At 39.0% G+C, this 25,855-nt stretch overlaps 1 protein-coding gene across 2 annotated transcripts in view; it reads right to left on the bottom strand.

The window, feature by feature from the left end:
• The window catches only part of jade2 (jade family PHD finger 2), an 87,184-nt gene that overhangs the window by 10,344 nt on the left and 50,985 nt on the right, over positions 1-25,855 (bottom strand). For both annotated transcript variants that reach the window (XM_079834206.1, XM_079834205.1), the window contains exons 7-10: positions 24,711-24,878; positions 18,681-18,797; positions 13,930-14,430; positions 8,731-8,848 (exon numbers count right to left, since the gene is read on the bottom strand). In XM_079834206.1, coding sequence (XP_079690332.1) covers positions 8,731-8,848; positions 13,930-14,430; positions 18,681-18,797; positions 24,711-24,878 — 904 coding nt within the window. The remainder of the gene's footprint in view (positions 1-8,730; positions 8,849-13,929; positions 14,431-18,680; positions 18,798-24,710; positions 24,879-25,855) is intronic.

Raw genomic sequence — 25,855 nt, forward strand, 5'->3', positions numbered from 1 at the left:
TGTAGAGCATTGGCTTAAACAGTAGCAATGTTAATCTGCATTGTCCCTTTTAAATAAACAAATAAATGAAAGCTCCACCTGGTTACTGCCAGCTACGCCCTGGCTCCCTGAACAGCCAGCTCTGCCCTGGCTCCCTGAACTGCCAGCTCCGCCTTGGTTTCTAGGCCCAATTCCGCTACACGATCCTCCATCCCTCCCCCTGTTCCACCTCTGCTCCAACACCCTCCTGGACTTTGGCTCAGTTTTAGGAGGGTCTGGAATCCGCTCCTTAAGGAAGGGGGGGGGGGGGGGGGGGGGTTCTGTCACGATTCCCTATGTCTCTGATTTCAAGGACTCTTATTTTGATATTCTTTTGTCTTGTTTAGCCTGTGTTCAGTTTCTGTGTTTTAGTTCCTGTTTCCATTGCTGTCTTGTTAGTTGCCATAGTTATTCCAAAGTGTCTCACCTGTTACTCATCATCTTATGTATTTAAACCCTCAGTTGTCTTCAGTTCTTTGTCTTGTTTTAAGGTTTTGTGCTGGTGTTTCTGCCTAATATTGATTTCTCTCTAACAGAGGCTAAAATAGATTCTATATTCCCTGCCAAACCAAACACTCCCCCCAGTGTAGCCATCATAACATGCATGGAATTGTTTTTATTTTTAATAATGTTACATTCCACCTAAAATATAGTTTAGACTCAATGACCAATCGTTGCGTGTTAGTAGTTAAATAGCTCTATTTTGCAAGTCAATATGGGACAAACTAATAGAGATTTGTCTACTAGGTGGCTCATAAAGTTAATATTCACCATAGGAGATGCTTCCTCAGGTTAAACCTTCGATGTCGATAGCATTGGCAAACATATTTTGTACTGAACTGTTATATGTAAAATGTAGATAAAATCACTCGCCATGGTGGCAACTCTCAGACAGACAAAATCTTTCAGATGTGGATTGATGTAATTGGCAGACGTGGTGCTCTGCAAATTCAAATGAGAACCAATCAAAAGCATCAGAACCGCATTGCTTTACTAAACGGACTTTAATTGGCAAGAGGCATCGTGCACATCAAAAACAGGCAAAGCAACAAATTAATATTATCCAACATATCCTAGCTTTTTACAGAAAATGTAACCCCCTTTATAACTGTTAATATTTCCATAAGTGGCTCCGGGTATCCACATATGATTTTGTCCTCATTGTTGTCACTACTAGAGCTAGCTCCTGATTGGTTAACGTGGCGTGAATATCCGCCAAAGTTCCGATTTTTCAACTTGCATAATTCATGCGAATCGCGCTTCATGCTCGTCAACTGCTGATTTTGTGTCGCCTCATTTCGTGTCGCCTCATTTCGTGTCGCCTCATTTCGCACCGCAGAATGTGTATTCGCGTCTTTGCATTGACTTAACATGTAAATCACTCGCGCTTAACGCTTAATTTGCGTCAGGTGTGAACGCACCATTAGGCCTGAGTTGAAAAATCTGAACTTTGGCGTCTGTTCACGCCGCGTTAACCAATCAGGAGCCTGTTTGCTGCTGTCACGTGGTGAAGTGACATAAACTAATAGCAAGTCAATAGCGGACGAGAAACCCAGCATAATTTAAAAATACTACTACTATTGTGTCACAGAGTGTAGTTTTAAGACTTTCAGGCGATAATGTAGTTGTTTAAAGCTCAGATCTGTTGTTTGTTTATAAAGAGAGCACCTCTCTGAACATTTTATCTGCCCTTTTCGGAGTTGTGAGCTCCAGTGGATCAGCGGCGCTCATTAACCCCGGCGAGAGCAGCCTTTCCTCTGCCATTCCTTCTGCCGCTGGCTCTGATGTCCTGTGGTGGTTAAACATCAGATATAATTCATCTTGTGTGGATCTAACGGCCGATCTTTGCTCTCATGAATCATCATTTGTTCCCTGGCGAATCGTTTTGACTGAGGGCAAAGAGAAGTTTCATAACTTTATTTATTTAGGATATTTAACTTTACCATTTACTAGCGCTGACTTTGTTTGACTGAATTGTAAGCTTTATTTCTTGTACAGCTTCTTATATTTTGTTTTATTGTAGCCTAAAATATACATACAGTCCAAGTCGCTGTGGATGCGTGAGTGGATTCAAAATGTTCAAGCGTCCAACTAGACTTGATAGACGCGAATTTGACGCTTATTCCCATTCGATGTGAACGCAGTATTTGGGCATTTCTTCAGGTCTTGACAATTGTGCTTATTTCTGTTGCATGGTTTCATGGCAAACACACTGCATTTAGCACAAACGGTGCTTCAATAACGTGGATGTAAAAGTTTGTAGTTTTTAGAGAACTGTTAGTCACTGAAATAAGGCCATAAAACACATACTGAACAGGTTTTCACAAGACGTTTGAGAACTGGATGTAGCTACACTGATGTGGATGAAAAATCATCCTGCCCACTCATTCACATAAAACTATATAATGATTTAAATTTAAGACCATTTTTGTGTTAGAATGGCCGGGAGTGTCGATAGCACATGTTGATTCACACCTGGGAAGACAAAGACCTATCAATGTGGCTGAGGAACCAAAGAAAGAAGATGAGGAGATTAAAAGAATGGGGGTTTTCTTTGTTTGTAGTTTATTTGAAACACAACATAATACAGCACACTGATCTAAACATAGACACTTGAACCTTTGTGCCATTCCTGGAAACAGTTCCTGTTTGACAGTAGATGCAAGTAAACCATACCTGGTATTTCCAAATTGTCTGCGGCTGCTTTTGCCATGCACTGAAGAGAAAACTGCCCCACCATCAGTAGTAAGTGATTCACCATGTTCATGTAAAATGTTAATTTAGTTGAAAAACTTGCTGATGTCGGTACAGCGCTGTCATAGAAAAAAACAGTTTGAAGAGACTTGTGTGAAAGTTCGAGTCCTCAGGACTCATCAGTTCTGTCTATCTGGGGCCTGTATTAAAAAAAGAAAAAGAAAAAAGCGTGTGAGCATGCCGATATATCATTATTACATCAGTAATCACTATTAATATTACCCACTTTTGTAGTCAGAGGCACACATGCTGTTCATTTATCATCATACATACAGAACAAAAGTCATTTTATATTTTAGAAACTAAATTATCATCCCTTTATAAACATCTTATTTTGACTTAGAATGTAACATTCATCATATTAGCACTTACTTTTATATCGTATTATGTTTTATATTATAGAGCAAAAAAAGGACATTGGATGCAATGAAAGGTGGCCTATATTTCAAATTTTCACTCGATTTCACCTTTCAATCTGGCGTGGCGATATAGTAAAAGTAGTACAAGTTTATGTAAAAATCATCACTTACTCGTCAGAAAAGATATCCTCCGCTGGGTCAAGCCGCGCATTGCATTCTTCTTCTTCTGAGGTAAATTCAAGGCTTATTCCTCACAGCACGTCTTCTTCCAAACGCGATGAAAAGCCGAGGGATCTGATGAAACTTGATGCTTTGTTTATCGAGGTGATGGAGGCGTTTACAGGTGCACATGGGCGATTACCATATGAATAGCTAGTGCTGCGCGTAACCACATTACAGATATAATGAGCTCAGACGGTAAAGATTGTATCTCTTGGTTTCATGCGGATTACATAAACCGAGAATATTTGTTTTTGATTTGACTTCATTGAAAAAGTAGACATTTCGAGCGTAGTGTTTGCGGAGTTTCGGTTCATATTTGTAATGAATTTCCGAAAGAAGCTCATGGATCGGAGACGGCAGAAAGCGCAGCGTTTTGTTTTCTTTATTTTACAAAAGCATAAAGTTTTGTTGCTATTGTGTGTACACAAATAAAAACAGCCCTTTAGACCCAGTTTCTTAAAAAAAAGTTTAAGTTCTTTTCGCTGGTCTCGGGAAAAAATGCAAGGGATCGCGCCGGTGCCTATTTAAACAATACTAAATTCAGTAAACTATAAAAATAGTAAACCTGACAACTTGTAACTTCTTAAAACATGTAACAGTGCTTAGTAAAAGTTCAAATCTACGCATAACTGGATGTGACGTCAAATGGCTGTTTGAAACATTGAAATACTGTTCAGAAACAGAAAGTAGCGCAGCTGCTTCGTTTACAGGGTTACATAAGCGCCATCTACTGTCAGAGAGCGATTGTGTTTTCATTCATCTCCTTCCCTCGCTTCTCATCTGATTTGGGTTGTTTACACCAGAGTGCGGATGCCTCTTTGACGTAGCACACACGCAACGTTGTAGATTTTAAAAGGTTGATGGGCAAGTACTCTGAAAATGCAGATCTAAATAATCCGCCACATTAAACGTCTTGCATAAATTGCACTTTGTTTCCAACCATCTCCGAATAGGGCTGGGACGGTTACCGCATTACCGCAATACCGCGGTCACGTGACGCCTACCGCGGGTCTGAGATCGTCACCGCCATCACCGCAAAAAAAATTAATAAAAAAAATTGGCCTGCACATGTGTGCACGTTGTGTCTAATTCCATGGATTCATTGATTCTTATGACATGGATTGTGTCTAATGACATGTGTGTCTTATATGGATTCAAGGTTTTCTAAACAAAACCTAATCAAAAGATGGAGCAAATCCAACCTTTCGCGAGTTGGGGAGCGCAATGTTCCATTATAACATTCCATTTGTACCTGTGTAATGTCTTGTAGCCTATAATCTGAATTTAATTTTACTAAAGCATAAAATACAGGCGCATAAGCAGGACCTCAGTTTTTAATTGCACGTGCTTAACACAATTCTCTCACATGGTTGCGCAGCCGACAATAGCGGGTCGGGAGATAGAAGTCATGAAAGCAGAAAAAGAACGCACCGCCCGGGCCATGGGTTTGTGCCGAACGCTGACCGATTTCTCCCATAGCTGGCGAAAACAAACACGGCTTCAGAAAGAACAAACTGAGCTGGACCTGCCTCAGCACTCCTTAGTGGTAAGCTTTAACTCTCTTCCAACTCTGTTTGGGAAAGATTGACTACAAATAAGCTGGGCCTGCGAAATTTCATTCAATATAATCAATAAATAATCTATTGTAGGCAATTAAGTATAAGTTGGCTATGCGATTCTGAAATTCCAATTTCATTAAAAGGCTATCGAAAAAGATATCCGTCTGGCAGGCTTACAAGCACAGTAGTGTGCGACACTTTGCTAAATTAAATAGCCTTCGTTAAATATTTGAACCACTGAGACAAAAGCGCACACGAGATATATAAATTAATATGACTATGTAAAAATATGTAATATAAATAATAAGTAATATACAATCACGGTAGTGTGAGCAGCGACACTTTGTTAAATTAAATAGCCTTCGTTAAATAGCACCACTGAGACAAAAGCGCACACAAGATAGAAATATAGCCTATATATAAATTAATATAAATATGTAAAAATAGGCCTAATATAATATGTAACAATTATTTATGTAATATAAATAACAAATATAAAATTATATAATATATATATATATATATATATATATATATATATATATATATATATATATATATATATATATATATATATATATATATATATATATATATATATATATATATATATATAATTTATGTAATATAAATAACATAAATATATATATAAATAACATAAATAGCCTATATATATATATATATATAAATAGCCTATATGTAAAATACAATCATTAGCCTAAATAGCCTTGTTAAATTAGCCTAAAAAGCTTTGTTAAATAGCCTTGAACCACTGAGACAAAAGCGCACACCACACGATATATGTAAAATAATATAAATAGCCTATGTAAATGTTATAAAAAATAAATATAAATAATAAAAGTAGCATAATATACAATCAAGGTAGTGTGAGCAGCGAGTGACTACACTTTGTTAAATGAAATAGCCATGCGCCTTTGTTATAGTCTTCATTAACCACTGAGACAAAAGCGCACTCGAGATGTAAATGTAAATTAATAGCCTGAATATTTAAAAATATGTAATATAAAAATATAAATACTATAAATATAAATAATAGGCTATATTATATTATATGGGCGGGTGTGCGCGAAAGTCTATAGTTTAAGTGATTGTTTGAAGACGACGACTGTAATCTGAAAGTAAAAATATGGGAAATAAATAAACAAATACATATATATTACTGATCAATACCGATAAATAAAAATGTGTTTGTTTGTCTTTGTTTATGCTGTTCCATCTTCAAATCTCTCAGTCGTGATCTGATCTGATCTCAGCAAACAATATGAAGGCTGGGATGTAAACCATAGCCTAGTCTAGATTTCGTTTTGCCAGCACTTTTTTTTCAGATATCATTCCATTTCTGTTCTAATTGTGAAAAAATAAATGTAAAATAAACATGTTCCTTATTATGTTCAATTGCCTGCGCTGGTGTGTGCGTGTGCGGCCGTGCGCGAAAGTCGAGCGGGAGCCGTTTAAAGCGGTTTACCGCTGAACCGCAGGAATTTCTTGCTTTTCAACCGCGGTAAGAAAAAATCCATACCGTCCCAGCCCTATCTCCGAAACTGGTCATTTATAAGCTATCGAAGAGTTAAATTTGCACTTTTGCCCATTCTCGTCTCTCAGACTCATTTCTTGTGAAGTGCAAAAAAATCACCAGTGAGAGTTCACCAGAGGGCACTCCACCTCAGACTATTGCCATATCATCATAGACTACATTACCCATAATCCTTTGCCTGGACTCATTAGCACTAACTGTTTACACCTGTGTCTTAACCCCTCAAGTGGGCTTTGAGGAGGCGACTTTTTTCGAGGGGGACTGAGTGAACCACTATATTCAGTGATGGCCTTGAATGGACTCTTATCACAGGCTAAACAAGACGCCTGGGCGGCGCGGGCTAAGCAAGGCACCTGGGTGGCACGTCTGGGATGGCAACAACCTCCAGGATGATCTCAGTTCCGGTGGTCCCAAGTCCGGTAGTGTCAAGCCCTGTCACAGAGGAAGCCTTTCTGAAAAAAGTCTCTAAGAGACGCCTCCTCAAAGCCCACTTGAGGGGTTGAGACACAGGTGTAAACAGTGAGTGCTAATGAGTCCAGGCAAAGGATTATGGGTAATGTAGTCTATGATGATATGGCAATAGTCTGAGGTGGAGTGGACTACACAGACACTCTCACTGGTGATTGTGACAAAAACAAACAAACATGTAATAGTCAAGTTGCAAGCTGGCTACTACCAGAGACTTGGTGCTACACAGCCAAAAATCATATATTTTTCGATCAGATTTAAGACCGCATCAGGGTTCCCACTCTTTTTCAGCGATCATTTTCCAGGACATTTTAAAGGATCATGGCCTAAAGTAATATATTGCTCTCGAAGTCTTTAAAAGTCGTAGTTTATTGCCATGACTTAGCTATAAAATCAGCTTTTAATTAGGGCTGTCAAAAGATTAATCAAGATTAATCGCATCCAAAATAAAAGTTTGTGTTTACATAATATATGTGTGTGTACTCTGTTAATTATTATTTATATATAAATACACACACATTCATGTATATATTTAAGAAATATTTGCATGTATATACATTTATATAATCTATAATATATATAAATATAAATGTTTTATATATAAAAATAATATTTTTTTCTTAAATATAAACATGCTTGTGTGTGTATTTATATATAAATGATAATTAACAGAGTACACACACATATATTATGTAAACACAAACTTTTATTTTGGATGCGATTAATCGCGATTAATCTTTTGACAGCCCTATTTTTAACATGAGCTCTTAATCAGATATTATGACTAAGGAAGTTTGTTTACGCCACAGAATAAAAAATTAAAAAGGCAATTGCGACTTTTTATCTTGCTATTCTGAATTTTTTTCCTCAGAATTGGACTTTTTAACTCGTAAATGTGAGTTTATATCTCACAATTCAGAGAAAAGTAGTAAGAATTGCAAGATATAAACTCGCAACTGCAAAGTTTTTCCAGGACATTTGACATTTTCTCTAATTTAGAGAAAAATACACAAATATTTAAGACTTTTTAATGGCTTTAAAATCATGGGATTCTAAATTTAGACTTTTAAGACTTTTTAATGCCCTGCGACAACCCTGGCAAAACTACGCAAATTAACATGGGACTGCTTTCTCGTACTCTTGGTGTTGTCGCTGGGATAGTACCTTTTCAAGTGATGGAAAATCCATGTGTCAACATATTTTTGCAGACGAACACACAGAACGTGTTTTTGTATTGTGTGTACTTGTGCTTTTCCATGTTAGACGGATGTGTTTTGCGTCTTTTGTAACGTCGCATGCATGACACGGCATTCTGAAAGTTCAGCTTTTTAAAATACACGTCTCAAGAGCTTGCTCCACTTTGCGTTTCCGCAAAAACGTGTTCTGTGTGATGCGTTCTTACCTTTTTTTTTTTTCAACAATTTCCTTAGCTTTGGAGGGAACTCAAGTTCATTTCCCTCGCCGGCTCTTTGGAGACTGACTGGATGTTGTTGCGTTTATATCCGATGTGTGATAGACTGGTAGGTTTATCCATTAAGAGTAAAAAAGCCCAGAGCTTATAATCGTTATCAGCATAAATATGATATTGTTTATAGCCCAGCCCTAGTTTGAGCACCTTCTAAAATCACTGAGCATTTGTTTAAAAGGGAAAAAAATAAAACATTTTTGAAGGGTCTATTTTGAACCCTATTTTAGCTGTGAATGAGCTCTCATATTCTTCTCACTATCAATTAAAACCGGCAGATCAAAATGTCAAGAGGAAAACATAAAAGATTGTTGTGAAGAGTTTCCATACCTCCAACCAGGTCTTTCTCTAAGAGCTGAATCTGCAAGGAAAAGATCTTCTCCTGAATGTTGCATAAAGAGTGTTTGATCCTCTCTCTGCGTGTGACCATGTAGCACAAGTTTCTGACCTGAAACAAAACACAAGTCGCTGAAATCATTAGCATGTTTTTGTAACACATGATGTAAAATCTCATCGCCTTTTACAATCTATATTCCAGGGCCCTCATATGCAATTTCTTGCCTACAATGACCCCAAATGTGAACATAATGTCCTAAATGTTTCTACAAACGATGTATTATTGGTCATGCATCACACTTTATAAATCTCAGATCACATGCACAACATCTGCTCCACCTACAGATGCACATCATTTTCAGATCAATGGCCACTTTCTTGTTAAACATTAGGAGGTTTTCATGATGACGATCCATACGGTATGGAAGCTAGTGGAATATTTTTTTATTTTAATAACTTTTCCGAAGAAAGACAAACATAAATAGTGATGAAAGCCAAAATATTAAATGTCATGAATGTGTATTAACTGAGTAATCCGCTGTTTTGTAGAAAAAATGTTCGCCTGAGATTTGGAGCCAAATTACAGGGCTGTAAAAATGACTTTAGAAAGATGGCATCATCATTATTTTACTTCTACACAGAGATTGGTAGATCTATTAGTGAGATCTGTTGACTTTATCAATCTGTGTCGCATTATAATCCAACGATCACCGTTCAAAAATGGGAAATAAGCACTTTTCGTGTCATTTTCCCCAAGTTTGTGTGCTTGTAACTCCAGAAGTAATAAAGATATCTCAATATCCTTCTTGATTTTGGTTAACAAGAAACATTTCTTTTGACATCTCCATTTTAAAGGCCCTTGATGGTTAAATCCCAGAGATATGGAGACCTCAATGCGGCTCCATGAGTAAAATGTACACATTTTCAGTGGACAAAAACCAAATGCGGGTCACTTTGCATTCAGCTCATACTTTTTTCTTTTAAAGAGGAATATCTGAAGAACAAATAATGTTGAGACTAGAAATAAATCTCGTGTTTTTCTATCAACTCAATTGTAGAGAATATACTGGATATATTTTTCCAAAGTTTGTGTTACTATAACTGGAAGAAGATCCTCCAAGATTGGTTCAATGGACTTGGTCGAATGGAAACATTACAATAATGATTGCATGTCTATAAATGAAGATGGACATTTTTCTGCAAAGATAGAGAAGTATTTTGCCACACTGAATCCTGAAACCCATAGCAGACGTACATTTCCACCACTTCTGATGTGTTTGCAAGTATTTTTAGGCCCTAAAAAATGTGATGTATGCTAAAGAAAAGTAATAATTAGGGATGCACGATATGATTTTTTGGGGCCGATACCGATTTTAACAAACAATTATTGGCCGATACCGATATTTGTCACTTGCCCTCTTATTAGAAATTGTCATTTAAAATAGTGTTTTTAAAGTAAAAAATAAACAAAAACATTATTAACTTATAACCTACCAGCTAGTTTATATATATATATATATATATATATATATATACACACACACAGCAGAAAATATTAAATAAACAGTGCTTTTTAAGCAGGTTTAATGTTAAATAACACTGCATATTCTTCACTGTATAAGTTAAATGCATAAATTATTATTACATTGAGACATGGCTCTTCTGTACAACATTAATCCTGTCACAATTACTTTATTAAACTGAGCTTTTATTTTGACGGGTTGCCGTGAAGACCTTCGAGTTCCTGTGTGTGTGTTTTTGATATGACAATAGATTTTGTCGAATAAAACGGTAAAATGCTCATGAAGTGACTGGAGATGCATTCGTGTCTCATATTGAGGTGGCAGAGGCTGAAAAACACAGCGAGTTTCTGTGTGTGTGTGTGTGTGTGTGTGTGTGTGTGTGTGTGTGTGTGTGTGTGTGAGAGAGAGAAAGAGGTAACGTTAACGTTAGGCTAAATGAAGCATCTCTATTCATTTACAGAGACAGAAAAACATGCAGGATTCATATTTTTGGGGCTTCATTTTCAGAGACACTAGTATGCATCACGATTGATTTAAGTGACTGACCAACGTTTTATTTATTCATCAAAATATTCCGTGCCATTCCGCATTATGCAGTAAATATTGTTTTTATGACTGGATTCTGTCTGCGTTGTAAGGAAATCAATCCTTATGAAACTTTAGTCGAGAGTAGTGAGTGATTTATTGTTTTTGTTTGTTGGTCTTTTGTTGTTTGATAAACATTAAAACACAGACACAGGAATATTACATATAATCTTGGATTATGCAGCAGACATTACACAGCTCAGGGTCTTCACACAGTTCATTAATAAACCATCAGTGTGTTATATCAGCCTCTCATGATATAGCCGATGGTTGTACATTGATCAAAAATCATCGATACATCGGTGCATCCCTAGTAATAATTAAATAAAAAGATTAATCGCGATTAAATCGCATCCAAAATAAAAGTTTGTGTTTACATAATATATGTGTGTGTACTCTGTTAATTATTATTTATATATAAATACACACACAAGCATGTATATATTTAAGAAAAAAAATTTTTTATATATAAAACATTTATATATATTATAGATTATATAAATGTATATACATGCAAATATTTCTTAAATATATACATGCTTGTGTGTGTATTTATATATAAATAATAATTAACAGAGTACACACACATATATTATGTAAACACAAACTTTTATTTTGGATGCGATTAATCGCGATTAATCTTTTGACAGCCCTAGTAATAATACTTCAGAAATAAGATTTTTAGGCGCCCGTCTCTATTACCCCTTTTCCACCAAGGCAGAGCTAGAGCTAGATCGGAGCCAGAGCCTAGTTTCAAATCGGTTCTTTGTGTTTCCACACCCAAAGCCCAGCTCCGAGCCAGGAAAACCGCTAGATCTGCTTATTTCTCGACTCTCTTAGAAGAAAACAAACACAACCCTAGGTATTTATTCGATACAGTGGCTAAATTAACAATAAATAAAGCTTCAACTTCTGATGATTGTAGACAGTACAGCAGTAATGACTCTATGAACTTCTTTCCTTGCAAGATTGATAATATTAGGGAGAAAATTATAACCATGGCATGCAGCGTCTACTACAGTATCACATCAGACAGAGCATTGTAGTGTCACTGAGGAAAAATTACACTCATTCACTGCTATAGGAGAAGAAGAATTGGCTAAACTCGTTAAATCATCAAAATCGACAACATGTATGCTCGACCCTATACCGACGAGACTATTAAAAGAGATGCTACCAGAGGTCATAGATCCTCTTCTTAATATCATCCATTCATTTTTGTCATTAGGATATGTACCGAAAACTTTTAAGTAGGCTATTATTAAACCACTTATTAAAAAAACGTAACAGAATTAGTCAATTACAGGCCAATCTCAAATCTACCCTTTCTGTCAAAGATCCTAGAAAAGGCAGTGTCTTCACAACTATGCTCCTTTTTAGAAAGAAATGGTTTCTGTGAGGATTTCCAGTCAGGATTTAGAGCATATCATAGCACTGAGACTGCTCTCATCAGAGTTACACATGATTTACTCTTATCATCCGATCGTGGCTGTATCTCTCTACTAGTGTTACTCGATCTTAGCGCTGCATTCGATACTATCGACCACAACATTCTTCTGAATAGACTCAAATTATGTAGGCATTAGTGGAATTGCATTGGCATGGTTTAAATCATACCTATGTGACCGTTATCAGTTTGTAGTAGTAAATGAAGATATGTCACAGCGAGCACAAGTTCAGTATGGAGTACCACAAGGCTCAGTGCTAGGACCGCTACTCTTCACTCTGTACATGCTACCACTGGGAGATATCATTAGGAAGCATGGGGCTAGTTTTCATTGTTATGCTGACGATACTCAGCTCTATATTGCTTCACGCCCTGAAGAAACTTACCAATTCACAAGATTAACGGAATGCATAGCTGATATAAAACATTGGTTGACCAGTAATTTCCTGCAACTCAATTCAGAAAAAATAGTTTCTAATTATTTGACCAAAAACCTCCACAAGTAGTGACCTAGAATACTGTCTAACACTTGATGGCTGCTCTGTCAAGTCCTCGTCGTCAGTGAGGAACCTGGGTGTGCTCTTTTACCCCTTTTCCACCAAAGCAGAGCCAGAGCTAGATCGGAGCCAGAGCCTAGTTTCAAATCGGTTCTTTGTGTTTCCACACCCAAAGCCCAGCTCCGAGCCAGGAAAAGTGGTTCTTAAGTAGCACCAAAACATTGCTGGGCAATGAAGAAAAAGAACCGATTACGTCAGGCGCTGGGGGCGGAGTCAACAAGACCAACACAAACTGGAGATCCGCCATTGTTGAAATAGCAGCTAATGGAGCTAACAGCTGCTGCTCGTTTGTAATCTCCGTCTATACAAATTACGGCGAACTGCATGAATGCGTTGGATTCGCTGTGTTTACGTTGTGTTTTGATGCCGATGTAGGATCGTAAAGCCATGTGAATCAATAGTAACGCAACGTTTGCTTTGTTGATGGAAGGCTTGTTCGCAGCGGTGCTGTGCAGACCGATCGCCATATGATAACCAGTCCAGCGAGAGCACATGACTCCTTATGCTTTTGATTCACTCATGCGTTTTTTAATATCATATGTGGATCGGTCTGCGCAGTGACGATGCGTCTCGAACAAGCCTGGTGTGTGTGTGTTTCGCTGCCCAGGGTTGCCAGGTTTTCACAACAAATTGCTACTCAAAACAAGCCCAATCGCGTTTCAGGGGGGCTTCCCCCGTAAAAATCACATTTGGGGGTAAAATATGTGTTTTTTTTGGCATGGTTGCCTACTAAAATTCGCATTCCCGGGGCTAAATATCACATAATTGGGGTTGCTTCAACCCGCAGACATGAAAAAACAGCCCGCGGCAAAACCACAGACTTGGCAACACTGCCGCTGCCTCGCTAGCGTTTCTGAGAAAGATGAGACGTATACAGTGACGTAAGACATGGCTCTGTTGTGGCTCTCAGCTTGTGGAAAAGCAAACGGTTCTTAGAAGCTCCTCAGTCGAACCAACTATGAACTGGGACTAGCTCTGGCTCTGATCTAGCTCTAGCACTGCCTTGGAGGAAAAGGGGTATAGGAGGACTGGCCAAATAATGCCTGAATAATGTTCAGGAAACCATTATTGACACACTCACCCTCTCCAGATCCTGCCGCAAGTGTGTGAAGAGATTGAGCCGGCGATACAGAACGTCCTGCTCCTGCTGGGCCAGGTTATCCACCTCATCCCTCTTGATGGCCACCAGCGGCTGGTTAAAGTTGGCCTTTCGTCTCAGTTTCCAGTACTGGAAGAGGAAGTCCACGTGAGCATCTGGCAGAGAAAGGCTTTCTGCAACGTCCTTAGGGTCCACTAATCTGTAGAACTCGTCTTCAAGCTCTTGCAGCTTCTGCTTGCGATGGCTGGCCTTCTCGCGCTCCGCTTGCTCCTGCTTCAGGCGGTCCGTGTGCAGCCCCGGCAGGTCGGTCCGCGGGTCGGGCCGGTCCAGATTAGCGGCGCTGTTTGAGCGCGAGACGCTGTGCTCGAGACAGTAGGATTTGAAGCGCACCTCGTCGTTCTCCGCCAGAGTGGTGCGCATCTCCAGCCCATGGTCAAACGCACAGGTGACGTGGAAGGCCACAGCGCAGGAGGGCATGGAGCACTGTGGGAACAGATCGGCATGATTATCCCAAAACGCTTCACATTCGGTCACCGTTTACTCACCCTCATGTCCTTACAAACAGGGACGAAGCTTTTGAGCTTCAAAAAGGACAGAAAAGCTCCATAAAACTATCATCACAGTACAACTTGCTATAGTCTATGATCATTTTATGGTGCTCATGTGTCTTATTTTTAAAGGGTTAGTTCACCCAAAACTGTAAATTGTGTCATTAATGACTGAGCCTCATGTGGTTGGACACCCGTCAGACCTCCGTTCATCTTCAGACACAAATGAAGATATTTTAGTGTAAATCTGATGCTCTGAAAGGCCTCCATTGGCTCAACTTTACACTCTCAAGACCCTTAAAAGACACTAAAGACTAAAGTTACAAAGTCCATCTCACTACAGCGGCTCTACAATAACTTTATGAAGACGCAAAAACCCCTAAATAACGACTTATATAGTGATGACGATTTCAAAACACGGCCTCATGAAGCTTCGAAGCGTTATGAATCAGTGAGTCGATTCAGAGCGTTATGAATCAGTGAGTCGATTCAGCGGTTCAGAGCGTTATGACTCAGTGAGTCGATTCAGCGGTTTGGCAGTTTGACACGCGATCCGAATCATGAATCGACTCACTGACTCATAACGCTCTGAACCGCTGAATCGACTCACTGACTCATAACGCTCTGAACTGCTGAATCGACTCACTGATTCATAACGCTCTGAATCGACTCACTGATTCATAACGCTTCGAAGCTTCATGAGGCCGTGTTTTGAAATCGTCATCACTATATAAGTCGTTATTTAGGGTTTTTTGCGCACAGAAACTATTCTTGTCTTCATAAAGTTATTGTAGAGCCGCTGTAGTGAGATGGACTCTGTAACTTTAGTCTTTAGTGTCTTTTAAGGGTCTTGAGAGTGTAAAGTTGAGCCAATGGAGGCCTTTCAGAGCATCAGATTTACACTAAAATATCTTCATTTGTGTCTGAAGATGAACGGTGAGCAATTAATGACAATTTTCATTTTTGGGTGAACTAACCCTTTAAGGCTGTACAAGAAGTCCATATTTGACCTACTGAACATATTTTTGTTCCAAGAGTCCTTAAACACTAACTTACTATGCATGTCATTGTCTTCCCTTCTCGTTCCCAGTACTAGCCAAAAGTTCCAAAAAGGACAGAAAAGCTCCATAAAAATATCATCACAGTACAACTTGCTATAGTCCATGATCATTTTATGGTGCTCGTGTGTCTTCTTTTTAAGCTTAAAAACATACGTTTTTCACAAATTCGCCTTTTGTGTACCATAGAAGAATAAAACTGGTCTGGAACAACATTTGGACGAATAAGATGATTGACTATTTCCTTTCACATAAAGTTGGATATATATACACCGATCAGGCATAACATTATGATATCCTAATATTGTGTTGGTCCCCCTTTTGCTGACCAGTGTAAATTTTGACAGCAAATTTTGATTTCGTTTTAGTCATATATTAGCCTCCTGAATTGTTTTTAGTTTTAGTCTAGTTTTAGTCTCCTAAAATCTAATGAGTTTAGTTAAATTGTAATACATTAAGCATTTAAGCATCACATAACCGACTGAGACTTGAACGGACATTTTGACATAATTTTGTTTTTGACATTAAAAATACACGAAAGAGCTCAATTCACTTTTTTAAAAACATCTATGTAGTTTTTATAACTTTGTATTTCTGTTTTAGTCAGTAGGCCATATCAGGTTAAGCTAAAGCTTCAAATAAGTTTATTTATTTATTTTAATTTCAGTTAATATTTATTTAATTTCAAGTAATGAAGCTTTTTTTTAATGGTTTTAGTGAACTATTATAACCTGATACTTTATTGAATATGTGTCAAATACTGGTCTTTCCTCCTGACTATGAATTAAATGGGAATTAAATTAAATACAGTTTATTGTGTAAGCAAAAACTAATATATAATGCGTGACTTTTAATTATAAACCAGCTGGAAATACACCAGGACTCTTATTTTGAAATGTCTGCGCCTCTATTGCAGTTGCAGGAGCTCATTCAAGTTCAGGAGATCAAATATGCATTATTACAACCGTCTAAAACATATTACTATATAAACATCGTAAAGTAAACATTGTCATTATTCATCAGCATTAGTTCATATATTTTCCATGTTAATTTAAGTTTTTGTCCTAACCAGGGACAAAAACTATTTGAAAAAAATCAAAAACAAACCGTTTCTAAAATAGAATCATCACGTGTCAATTTCTGCGACGTCGCAAACAACAACACAACACATGGCAATGATAATCTCAGGTTGTGTTTATGTGCTTTATTTAATGTTAAAAGAGTGTCATGTGCCAAGATTCGTCCTTTTTTATCCCTGGATGATGCTAAAAAACTCATTCATGCTTTTATCTTCTCTCATCTGGATTATTGTAATGCTGTATACACTGGTTTACCTAAGGGCTCTATAGCGAAGCTACAACTGATACAAAATGCAGCAGCCAGAGTATTAATGAAATTAAAAAGGAGAGAACATATTAAACAGGTTTTAATGGAATTACACTGGTTACCAGTTCATCAAAGGATTGATTTTATTGGTTTATAAAACACTGCATAATCTGGCACCTCTATATATTTCTGACTGTCTGATAAGATATGTTCCAAATCGTAGTTTGAGATCCTCTAGTGCTAATCTTCACATTATTCAGTGAATCATAAGCGATCTGGTGGTACTTCTTTTACTTCAAATATTTGGAATTCTCTACATAATGAAGTAAAAGAGGCTCCAAGCATTCCTATTTTTAAAAGGCGGGTTAAGACATATCTTTTTAAAGTGGCTTATCAGAATTAAAACATTGTGTGAAGGTCTCATCACTGATATTGAGGTGACATTGCCAATTTCTTTTTTTTCTTTTTTCTTTTACATTTTGAATTTTCTGTTGCTTTTGTTGTTTAATCTTTTATATTTACGTTGTGTGAATTTGTATTCCTATTATTTGTTTTTATGCTTGTGAAGCACTTTGAGTTGCATTTTATGTATGAAAAGTGCTATACAAATGAATGTTTATTATTTTTATTATTATTATTATGTGACTTTGAATATCATTTAGTGCTCCCAGCTTTGTAACGTAGTCGTTCTAAACAATGGATAATTCACCTCAGATCTTGAATTTAAACAAATGGAAACAAGAACGTTCAAACTGTGAACAAACAAGTATATTCTACGACACATTGTTTTAGTAACTCAGTATTTTAGTAATGTTTAAATGGTGTGATATTTGTGATTATGTAGGCTACTTATCCATTTCCTTGCGAGTGTCGTCAGGGTTAATCTCTGGCTGTGGTTTTTGATTGATTTGTCGCATAGTGTGTCTGGTGTGGACAGTGTAAGATTACAAATGTATACATTGTTATATATAGGTTCCAATGTAATAGAATATAACTGAAAACATTATCTATATTTGTGTTTTACATTTTGAAGTAAACTTGAGGAAATTCTAAGGAGATTACGTCAGGCCGTGTAAGTGTTTGAGACATTAAGTCTTTTGTCTTTATGCACTTCCTGACTATTTACCATGACAAGTTTAGAGCAATACTGCCTGACTGATTGGATTAGCATCTCTGCATTTGAATGGCACTGTTCTGCTGATTGAATTACGGATGATGAGACAGGAATATTTGGGGTGTGTCCCTATTTTCCTATGTCTCCTCCCCTGCTGTATAACCCCTTCCCCTGAAATGTAGATAAATTGCATTATTTTGTACTGTTAAATCAGACTGTTTTCAGACGACCTGCAGCACAGAGAGTTCTCATTAAAAGAATAACTTCTGTTTGATCCCGAAGTCTCCTGGTCTTCATCCTCTGAGTTTCCTACACTTTAGAAGATAAAACAGACAAGTTGCTTGTCGCTGGAATCTTATCGCGTCGCATGTAGTAAGGACACGGTGTAACATCAACTCTGAGGACTGAATGTTCACTTGCTGCCTAATATACCCCACCCACTAACAGAGATCAGTGTTACTCACCTGTCATAATGTTATGCCTGATCGGTGTAAGTATGTAGGGCGTTATAAACTATACAGCAAACCTCTTGATTGATTGGTTTCTCTAATGTAATTAAATAAGAACATAAGACATGAAGATATAACAAACATTAACATCATGTGTATAACGAAAAGCACTATAGAAATGAATTTGACTTCAGGAAGTATCCCATGATCCTCTCTGAGCTCTTGACTGGTTTCTCACCTGTATGCATGTACCAGTGTGTTCACGACACAGGCTACAGGACAAGGCCCATCGACTGGCTGGGATGTGGGATACTTTTGTAATGGGCTCCATCTTCTCCGGGCAGCCAATGCTCACCTGTCAACATGGAAACAACACGGGTCAGAAAACCACACGTGATCAGATTCGGACTGGTCATGAGGAGTATTTGTTTAGTTAGTCAAGTGATCTCCACACTGAATGCTCAGGTAATACGTGAAGTATTTTCATAAGAATGCTGTATATTTCTACACAATCACTGTCACTTTCATGTTCAAGTTCAATTTATTAAAGCTCCACTGTGATATTTTCCCCCATCTAGTGGTGAACTTGTATATGACCATCCAGTGAATATTAGTTTCTGTTCCTCTCGATTCCGATTTCGTTTTAACTCCTACGGTGGCTGATTTAGTCCAAGATTAACATGGCTTCCAGTTCGACCTCGTCCACATTGGACACGGAGCCATCGAGTGTTAAAACGCCAAAGGCCAAGCTTGAGTTTACGGGAATGTCCCTCTTTGGCTAATGTACTTTCAAGATGGAGGAGCAACATGGCGACCCGCATTCCAACCCTCACCCGTATGTGTTTACAATGGCATATTATAAACTTACCAGAATACTTTATTACTTGAAAGAAGTAAATACACATTAATGAGCACATATATTTTTGTGTTTTTAGCTAAGAATAAACTAAAAAAGTTACACAGTGTAGCTTTAAGGCGAGACAAAGCAGGTGAAAACATTGTTTTTAATGCAGTGATTTTGGGCCAGTTTGCTCCCTTAACATGTAAGCTTTCATGTCAAAATAAAAAAATGTCAACATTACATATTAAAGCTACACTATGTAACTTTTCCGTCCACTAGAGGTCGCCTGTTCAAAACAAAGGCGTAGTTTGACGACGCCACGTTTGAGCGCAGAATCTTGGGACATGTGGTCTTCACCTCACAGCCGGTGGGAAACAGTCAGGATAGGACTCGGGCAGAAATCATGTTCATGGATGCGATTATTAACATTACTGTAGTGAAGCAGAGCAGGGCCGAGTGTTGTGGAGCTGAGCAAGGCCGCAGGAGCGATTGAAGAGCGGGACTGTTATTATGGCATAGTCGCTGGCGGGACTTTTATTATGACACGGTTGCCGGCGCTACTTCCTCTTTTCCAGTCATGAGTTTATGAGGTAACGCAGCTCTGTTTATCGTATTAGATATATCTGAGTGTGTTGAGAAGGAAGTTATGACTTTCGCTCGGCGGCTGCTATGACACTTGTTCACACTGCAGTGAGAGTAAAGTGTTTCACTGAATAAAACCGGAGACCGAGGGTGACGCAGATATGACGCAATCGACAGGCGACTCCCTCACACGCATAACTCACACGTCCCGGCTCCTCGGTTAAAATAGCAATTTCTCACGATTTACAAATAGTTGGAAACATTTGGGATATTCTAAGTACTCAACTGAACAAAATATATAACACTGGCCTAGTGGTTTCTGGATATTTTACTGCAAAAATCCTACATAGTTCACCTTTAAGGTGGTTATTTCATTATATTTTGTCACCGTGCGCCTTTAGATTTCTACCCGAAATCATCAAACGTTATTCTAACGCGATCTCCCGTCTCCATTCACAGAAACATGTGATATCTGGTGTCATTATAAAGCGCTCAGTCTCACACACAGCGCTGGCTAATCCAAATACGGCCATTTCCTTTGTAGAACTAACCAACCGCGAAAGTTTGCTGCCGAAAACCACATCTGATTGGTCAATGTGAATTTCTCACGCGCTGTCGTTTCCTTGTGTATTCTCCACCTGAGAATGCCGAAATCAGCTCATAAACACTCACAGAAAAGACCAAGTAGCAAGAGCTAGTAAAAAGAAAGTAAACAACAAGAGATTAGACGACGAAACCCCGTCAGAATTAGATTCAAATAGTTATAGATGGACATATAGAGTTCGTCTGCTGTTGTTAATGTTATGTGTGTTTGTTAAGGTAGTTCTCTAATAGCTATTGCTATTAATAATTTATTCATTTATCAATTTCCACGTGTTTTAAATATTATACACTACAACTATTAATTAACTGAATATATATTTTGTTTGTAGGTTGGGGGTTTTATAGAAATGTATGCAGTTATACAGTATAAAACTTGAAATGCCGTTTTCTCAAAATGAGTTTTTTCTCACACTCAGAGTCAGATTATCCACTTCAGGAGCACCAACTCTTCCAGTCTCATACTGAACTATATTCTGAAGGCTTTTCCCAAGGGATTTGTTGATATATCATTCCTATCCTGAGTTTAACATGGCGAAAATTGATCTTTAAAGGCTATTGTCAGCATTCTCTAATTTACTAAAGCACAAAACTCTTTAACTCCGTTAAAGCCCTCTCCTCTAACATGTCAAAAAATACAACCGAGAATTTTAAACATGGTCCTTTCCAATTTCCAGATTATGTTTTTGGAAAAGATGAATATTTAAGTATATAAGGCCTCATTTGCATATTAAAATATTAATTTACACAGAACACGTAATACATTTTTTTCTTATGCTTATGCCAGTAATAAACTGGAGAAGTTTCACAGTGATATCTTGTGATTAAAAAAAAAATCCCTATTCACCTGTAGTGTCTCGCCTTAAAAGTGAAATAAAACAGGCGAGTCTCACGAATTCCCATTTTGCATTGTAACACAACAGTACAGTATTTCCCACAATCCTCTCAAACATGTTTCAGATGAGCCGGAATGGGGAATAGAATCACTGCGTCTGGAGGAAGTGGAAACTTCATTCAGTTTATTCATCAGCCGTGATTTCAGCGAGCCTTTTCACTGGCCTGTGTGGCTTTCTACATCCTCATCATTCGGCTATTGTTCCTGCCTCGCTCCTTTTATTGGAATATCCATTTTGGCCAGGCTTTCCTTTGAATCCTTATCAATTCTTCTTTTGTCCTCTGAATATTCAGCAGCCTTTAGCATGTAAAGCGGAGCGCTGAATGTCTTACGCCTTTACAGAAACATCCTGCCCTAAATCTGACCAAACAACTTCACATTTCCTGCAGAAAAGCTTTCCTTTCAAATCTCAGGACAAGACATAAAGAGAGCAGAGGAAATATTTCAATTAGAATTCCTCCATTATTGTGTGCTAATCACAATCTTCCAGATGAATGTGTTCTGTAGCACTTGACAAAAGTCAGCTGACGTCTTTCTGCTTTTAATACTTTACTATATCTTTTATCAGGCAATCATTGGTGAGGCAAAATTCTAAGAAAAGTGAATTTCCACTCAACTAGGGCGACAACGACTCAATAATGTAAACAATCACCACTGAATTTCCTTATGGATTAGTTGGATAAATGCCCTGGAAAGAACCAACATCAGTGACGTCACTTACGGTAGAGAATAATGCACAAAAAAATCTGATTTAAAACGTCCTATGCCCGGTTGCATAAAGCACCTGAAGTGTAATTTTCCCTTAAGTTCGCCCTTATGTTTCCCTTAAACCTAATGGTGTTGCAGAAAAAAACCCTTGAGTGTTTCTTTAAGTGAAACGTCATAAACACTTAGAATTCCCCTTAAATGCTGTTTTTTCACTTCAGTAATCCCTTAAAAAGCGTTAAGTGTTGCATAAAACCCTTAACGGTCATTTCCCTAAGGATAACTTAAGGTTTGGAAATCTTAACCTTAAGAGTAACGCGGACAATATAAGACGACATGGCTGAACCAGCTGAAGATCATTATGTGCCAAGAAAAATTTTTAGGGAAGGGGGAACCCTTTGGACCATCTTAGCGATGAAAAATTGTTGCAAGAATACACCGATTTAACCATCACACATCGCAACCACTGACACTGAACACTTGCAGTCATGCGTACATTTCTGAATGAGATTAAGAAAAACTCACAGAATTAAAGAAGTCGTTTGACGTTATAACAAGTCATTAATGTCTTATACGTTTCATATAATAGAACCGAAGCTATAGATTGTGAATTTAAACATTTCTCGTTTACCAGCGGCTAAAGTCAGGAGGACTAGCCGAGGTGAGGCTGTTCCAGGCGGGATCTCACAACATCTTTAAATAGGCGCCATCTTTACAAATAAACCACTGATTTGAGCTTTAAACTACTACATTCTCGACTGAACAACTCTTAAAACTACATTTCGTGACACAATAACAGTAGTATTTTTCAATTTTGCGGCCGCACAACCACTATGAAAAGCGCAAAAGGACGTGCATCAATTTCGCTTCAAACTAGGCTTGCTACGATAGTCGGTGTTGCCGGTGTTACCGGTGTTCAGACTCAACGCTTACATCACTTGCCCACCGTGGCACCGCCCCACCGTCGTTAAAAAAAAAAATTTTTTTTTATCCTAATAAAATAATTTAGTTCAGTTAGAGAACACACAATACAAATTAAAACTGAACGTGTCTGCTTAATAAAGCATGACCCGACCGTGAGTCTCGGCAGGAGTCATTCATCAGATTTCATTCGTCATAGAGTGAGGAGCTGACTGAGATGATCGCGGAAGATTTGGTTTCAAAGCGAAACGTAAAAGCGCCTATTTAAGGGAGTTTGTCATTTGTTTTGTTGTTGTGTTTTTCATATAAAATAATAGGCTAATGAACCCAAAATTCAAGCAACCCGCAGCCGAATTGGCGCTAATTCAAAACCGAAAGTAAAATGTGCACGGCCGCACAGAGCGCGTATTGTTTCCTTTCGTCTGTGACTCCGTCTCTGAGTCCGACACTCTGAGATGACGTAATTTTTGCCGCGCACCCTCGCGCTCGTTCGTTCGGACCATGGTGCGGACACGTCGAGTATAAACAAGGGTTCACAGACGAATTGTCGTTCATTCATGGCGCGCGTCTCACACATAGACCGATCAATGCCTGATCAGTGCAACGACTACTAGGGAACTGTTGAGACGCACCCATGGCCTCACAGAGCGCGCATTTACAGACGAACTTCATTCATGGCCTCACAGAGCGCGCATTTACAGATGAACTTCATTCATGGCCTCACAGAGCGCGCATTTACAGACGAACTTCATTCATGGCCTCACAGAGCGCGCATTTACAGACGAACTTCATTCATGGCCTCACAGAGCGCGCATTTACAGACGAACTTCATTCATGGCCTCAGAGAGCGCGCATTTACAGACGAACTTCATTCATGGCCTCACAGAGCGCGCATTTACAGACGAACTTCATTCATGGCCTCACAGAGCGCGCATTTACAGACGAACTTCATTCATGGCCTCACAGAGCGCGCATTTACAGATGAACTTCATTCATGGCCTCACAGAGCGCGCATTTACAGACGAACTTCATTCATGGTGTGTTCGCACTGGCGCGTTTTCAGTTCAGAGCGGTCGTGTGCATGTTACTTTCGGTTAAATAGAATTAGTGATTTACAAGCCCCCGCCGGTGATACCGGTATTACCGGTGTTGTCACACATCAATTAACCGGTGGGAAAATTTCCTCACCGTCACATCCCTACTTCAAACGCTTGCTTTATACGCGTGTCCATCTCGCTTTGGATGCGCGAATGCATTCAAAGTTCAAGCGTCAAACTAGACGCGAATTTGACGCTCTATTCACGTTTGGTGTGATTAGTGTTAGTGTTTTGCGTATCTATGGCAACAAGACTTTTATAACGTGAATCCAGGATCGCTATCATGAAACACTTAAATGTTTCCCTTACCTAAGAGAACCGTTTAAGAGATTATATGCAGCACCCTTAAGTTATTCTCTTAGGTAAGAGGAAATCGCCCCTTAAGTTCATACTTGAGGGAAAAACTGAAGGTGCTTTATGCAACCGGGCACTGGTGCTTCTAAACCAGAGCAAAAAAGCTGCAAACGCGGTGTTATGATCACTTTAACCCTATAAAACTACTGTATCATGTGACGCAAAGTTCTCTCTCTCACACAATCTACTTTCATGACGGATTCATTGTCGAAACCAGAATTTATCAACCCTAAAATAAAGCACTACTATCCCCAGGCTAGCTGCGTTTGATACCTCAGGGATCCATAAGGCACAGCTGACGTGGACCCACTTGGTTCCACTGCGAGTGGGTTTCAGAGCTCCTCCTCTTCTGGGACAAAGCAAGCATTTGGACTGCACTCCGAGAGCACACGTTCTGCACAGCCAGTTCCCCTGTGGCACCTTCAAGATCCCGTAACATGCCTGAGGGACGGGGAGACAAACCATAATTCACAAAAATCAGAATGATCAATTTCTTTGGAAACTGTAGTTCTGATTATGAATTTTAATGAGCAGTGGTGCTAAAGTTTGGGGTGTGGCTACTGTAGCAGACTGAGAGTTTGGGGCGTGGCTACTGTAGCAGACTGAGAGTTTGGGGCGTGGCTACTGTAGCAGACTGAGAGTTTGGGGCGTGGCTACTGTAGCAGACTGTGAGTTTGGGGTGTGGCTACTGTAGCAGACTGAGAGTTTGGGGCGTGGCTACTGTAGCAGACTGTGAGTTTGGGGTGTGGCTACTGTAGCACACTGAGAGTTTGGGGTGTGGCTACTGTAGCAGACTGAGAGTTTGGGGCGTGGCTACTGGAGCAGACTGAGAGTTTGGGGTGTGGCTACTGTATCAGACTGAGAGTTTGGGGTGTGGCTACTGTATCAGACTGAGAGTTTGGGGCGTGGCTACTGTAGCAGACTGAGAGTGTGGGGTGTGGCTACTGTATCAGACTGAGAGTTTGGGGAGTGGCTACTGTATCAGACTGAGAGTTTGGGGCGTGGCTACTGTAGCAGACTGAGAGTGTGGGGTGTGGCTACTGTATCAGACTGAGAGTTTGGGGTGTGGCTACTGTATCAGACTGAGAGTTTGGGGAGTGGCTACTGTAGCAGACTGAGAGTTTGGGGTGTGGCTACTGTAGCAGACTGAGAGTTTGGGGTGTGGCTACTGGAGCAGACTGAGAGTTTGGGGTGTGGCTACTGTAGCAGACTGAGAGTTTGGGGCGTGGCTACTGTAGCAGACTGAGAGTTTGGGGTGTGGCTACTGTAGCAGACTGAGAGTGTGGGGAGTGGCTACTGTAGCAGACTGAGAGTTTGGGGTGTGGCTACTGTATCAGACTGAGAGTTTGGGGTGTGGCTACTGTAGCAGACTGAGAGTTTGGGGAGTGGCTACTGTAGCAGACTGAGAGTTTGGGGTG

This window comes from Gobio gobio (assembly GCF_949357685.1).
Source record: "Gobio gobio genome assembly, chromosome: 14".
Taxonomy (NCBI): domain Eukaryota; kingdom Metazoa; phylum Chordata; class Actinopteri; order Cypriniformes; family Gobionidae; genus Gobio; species Gobio gobio.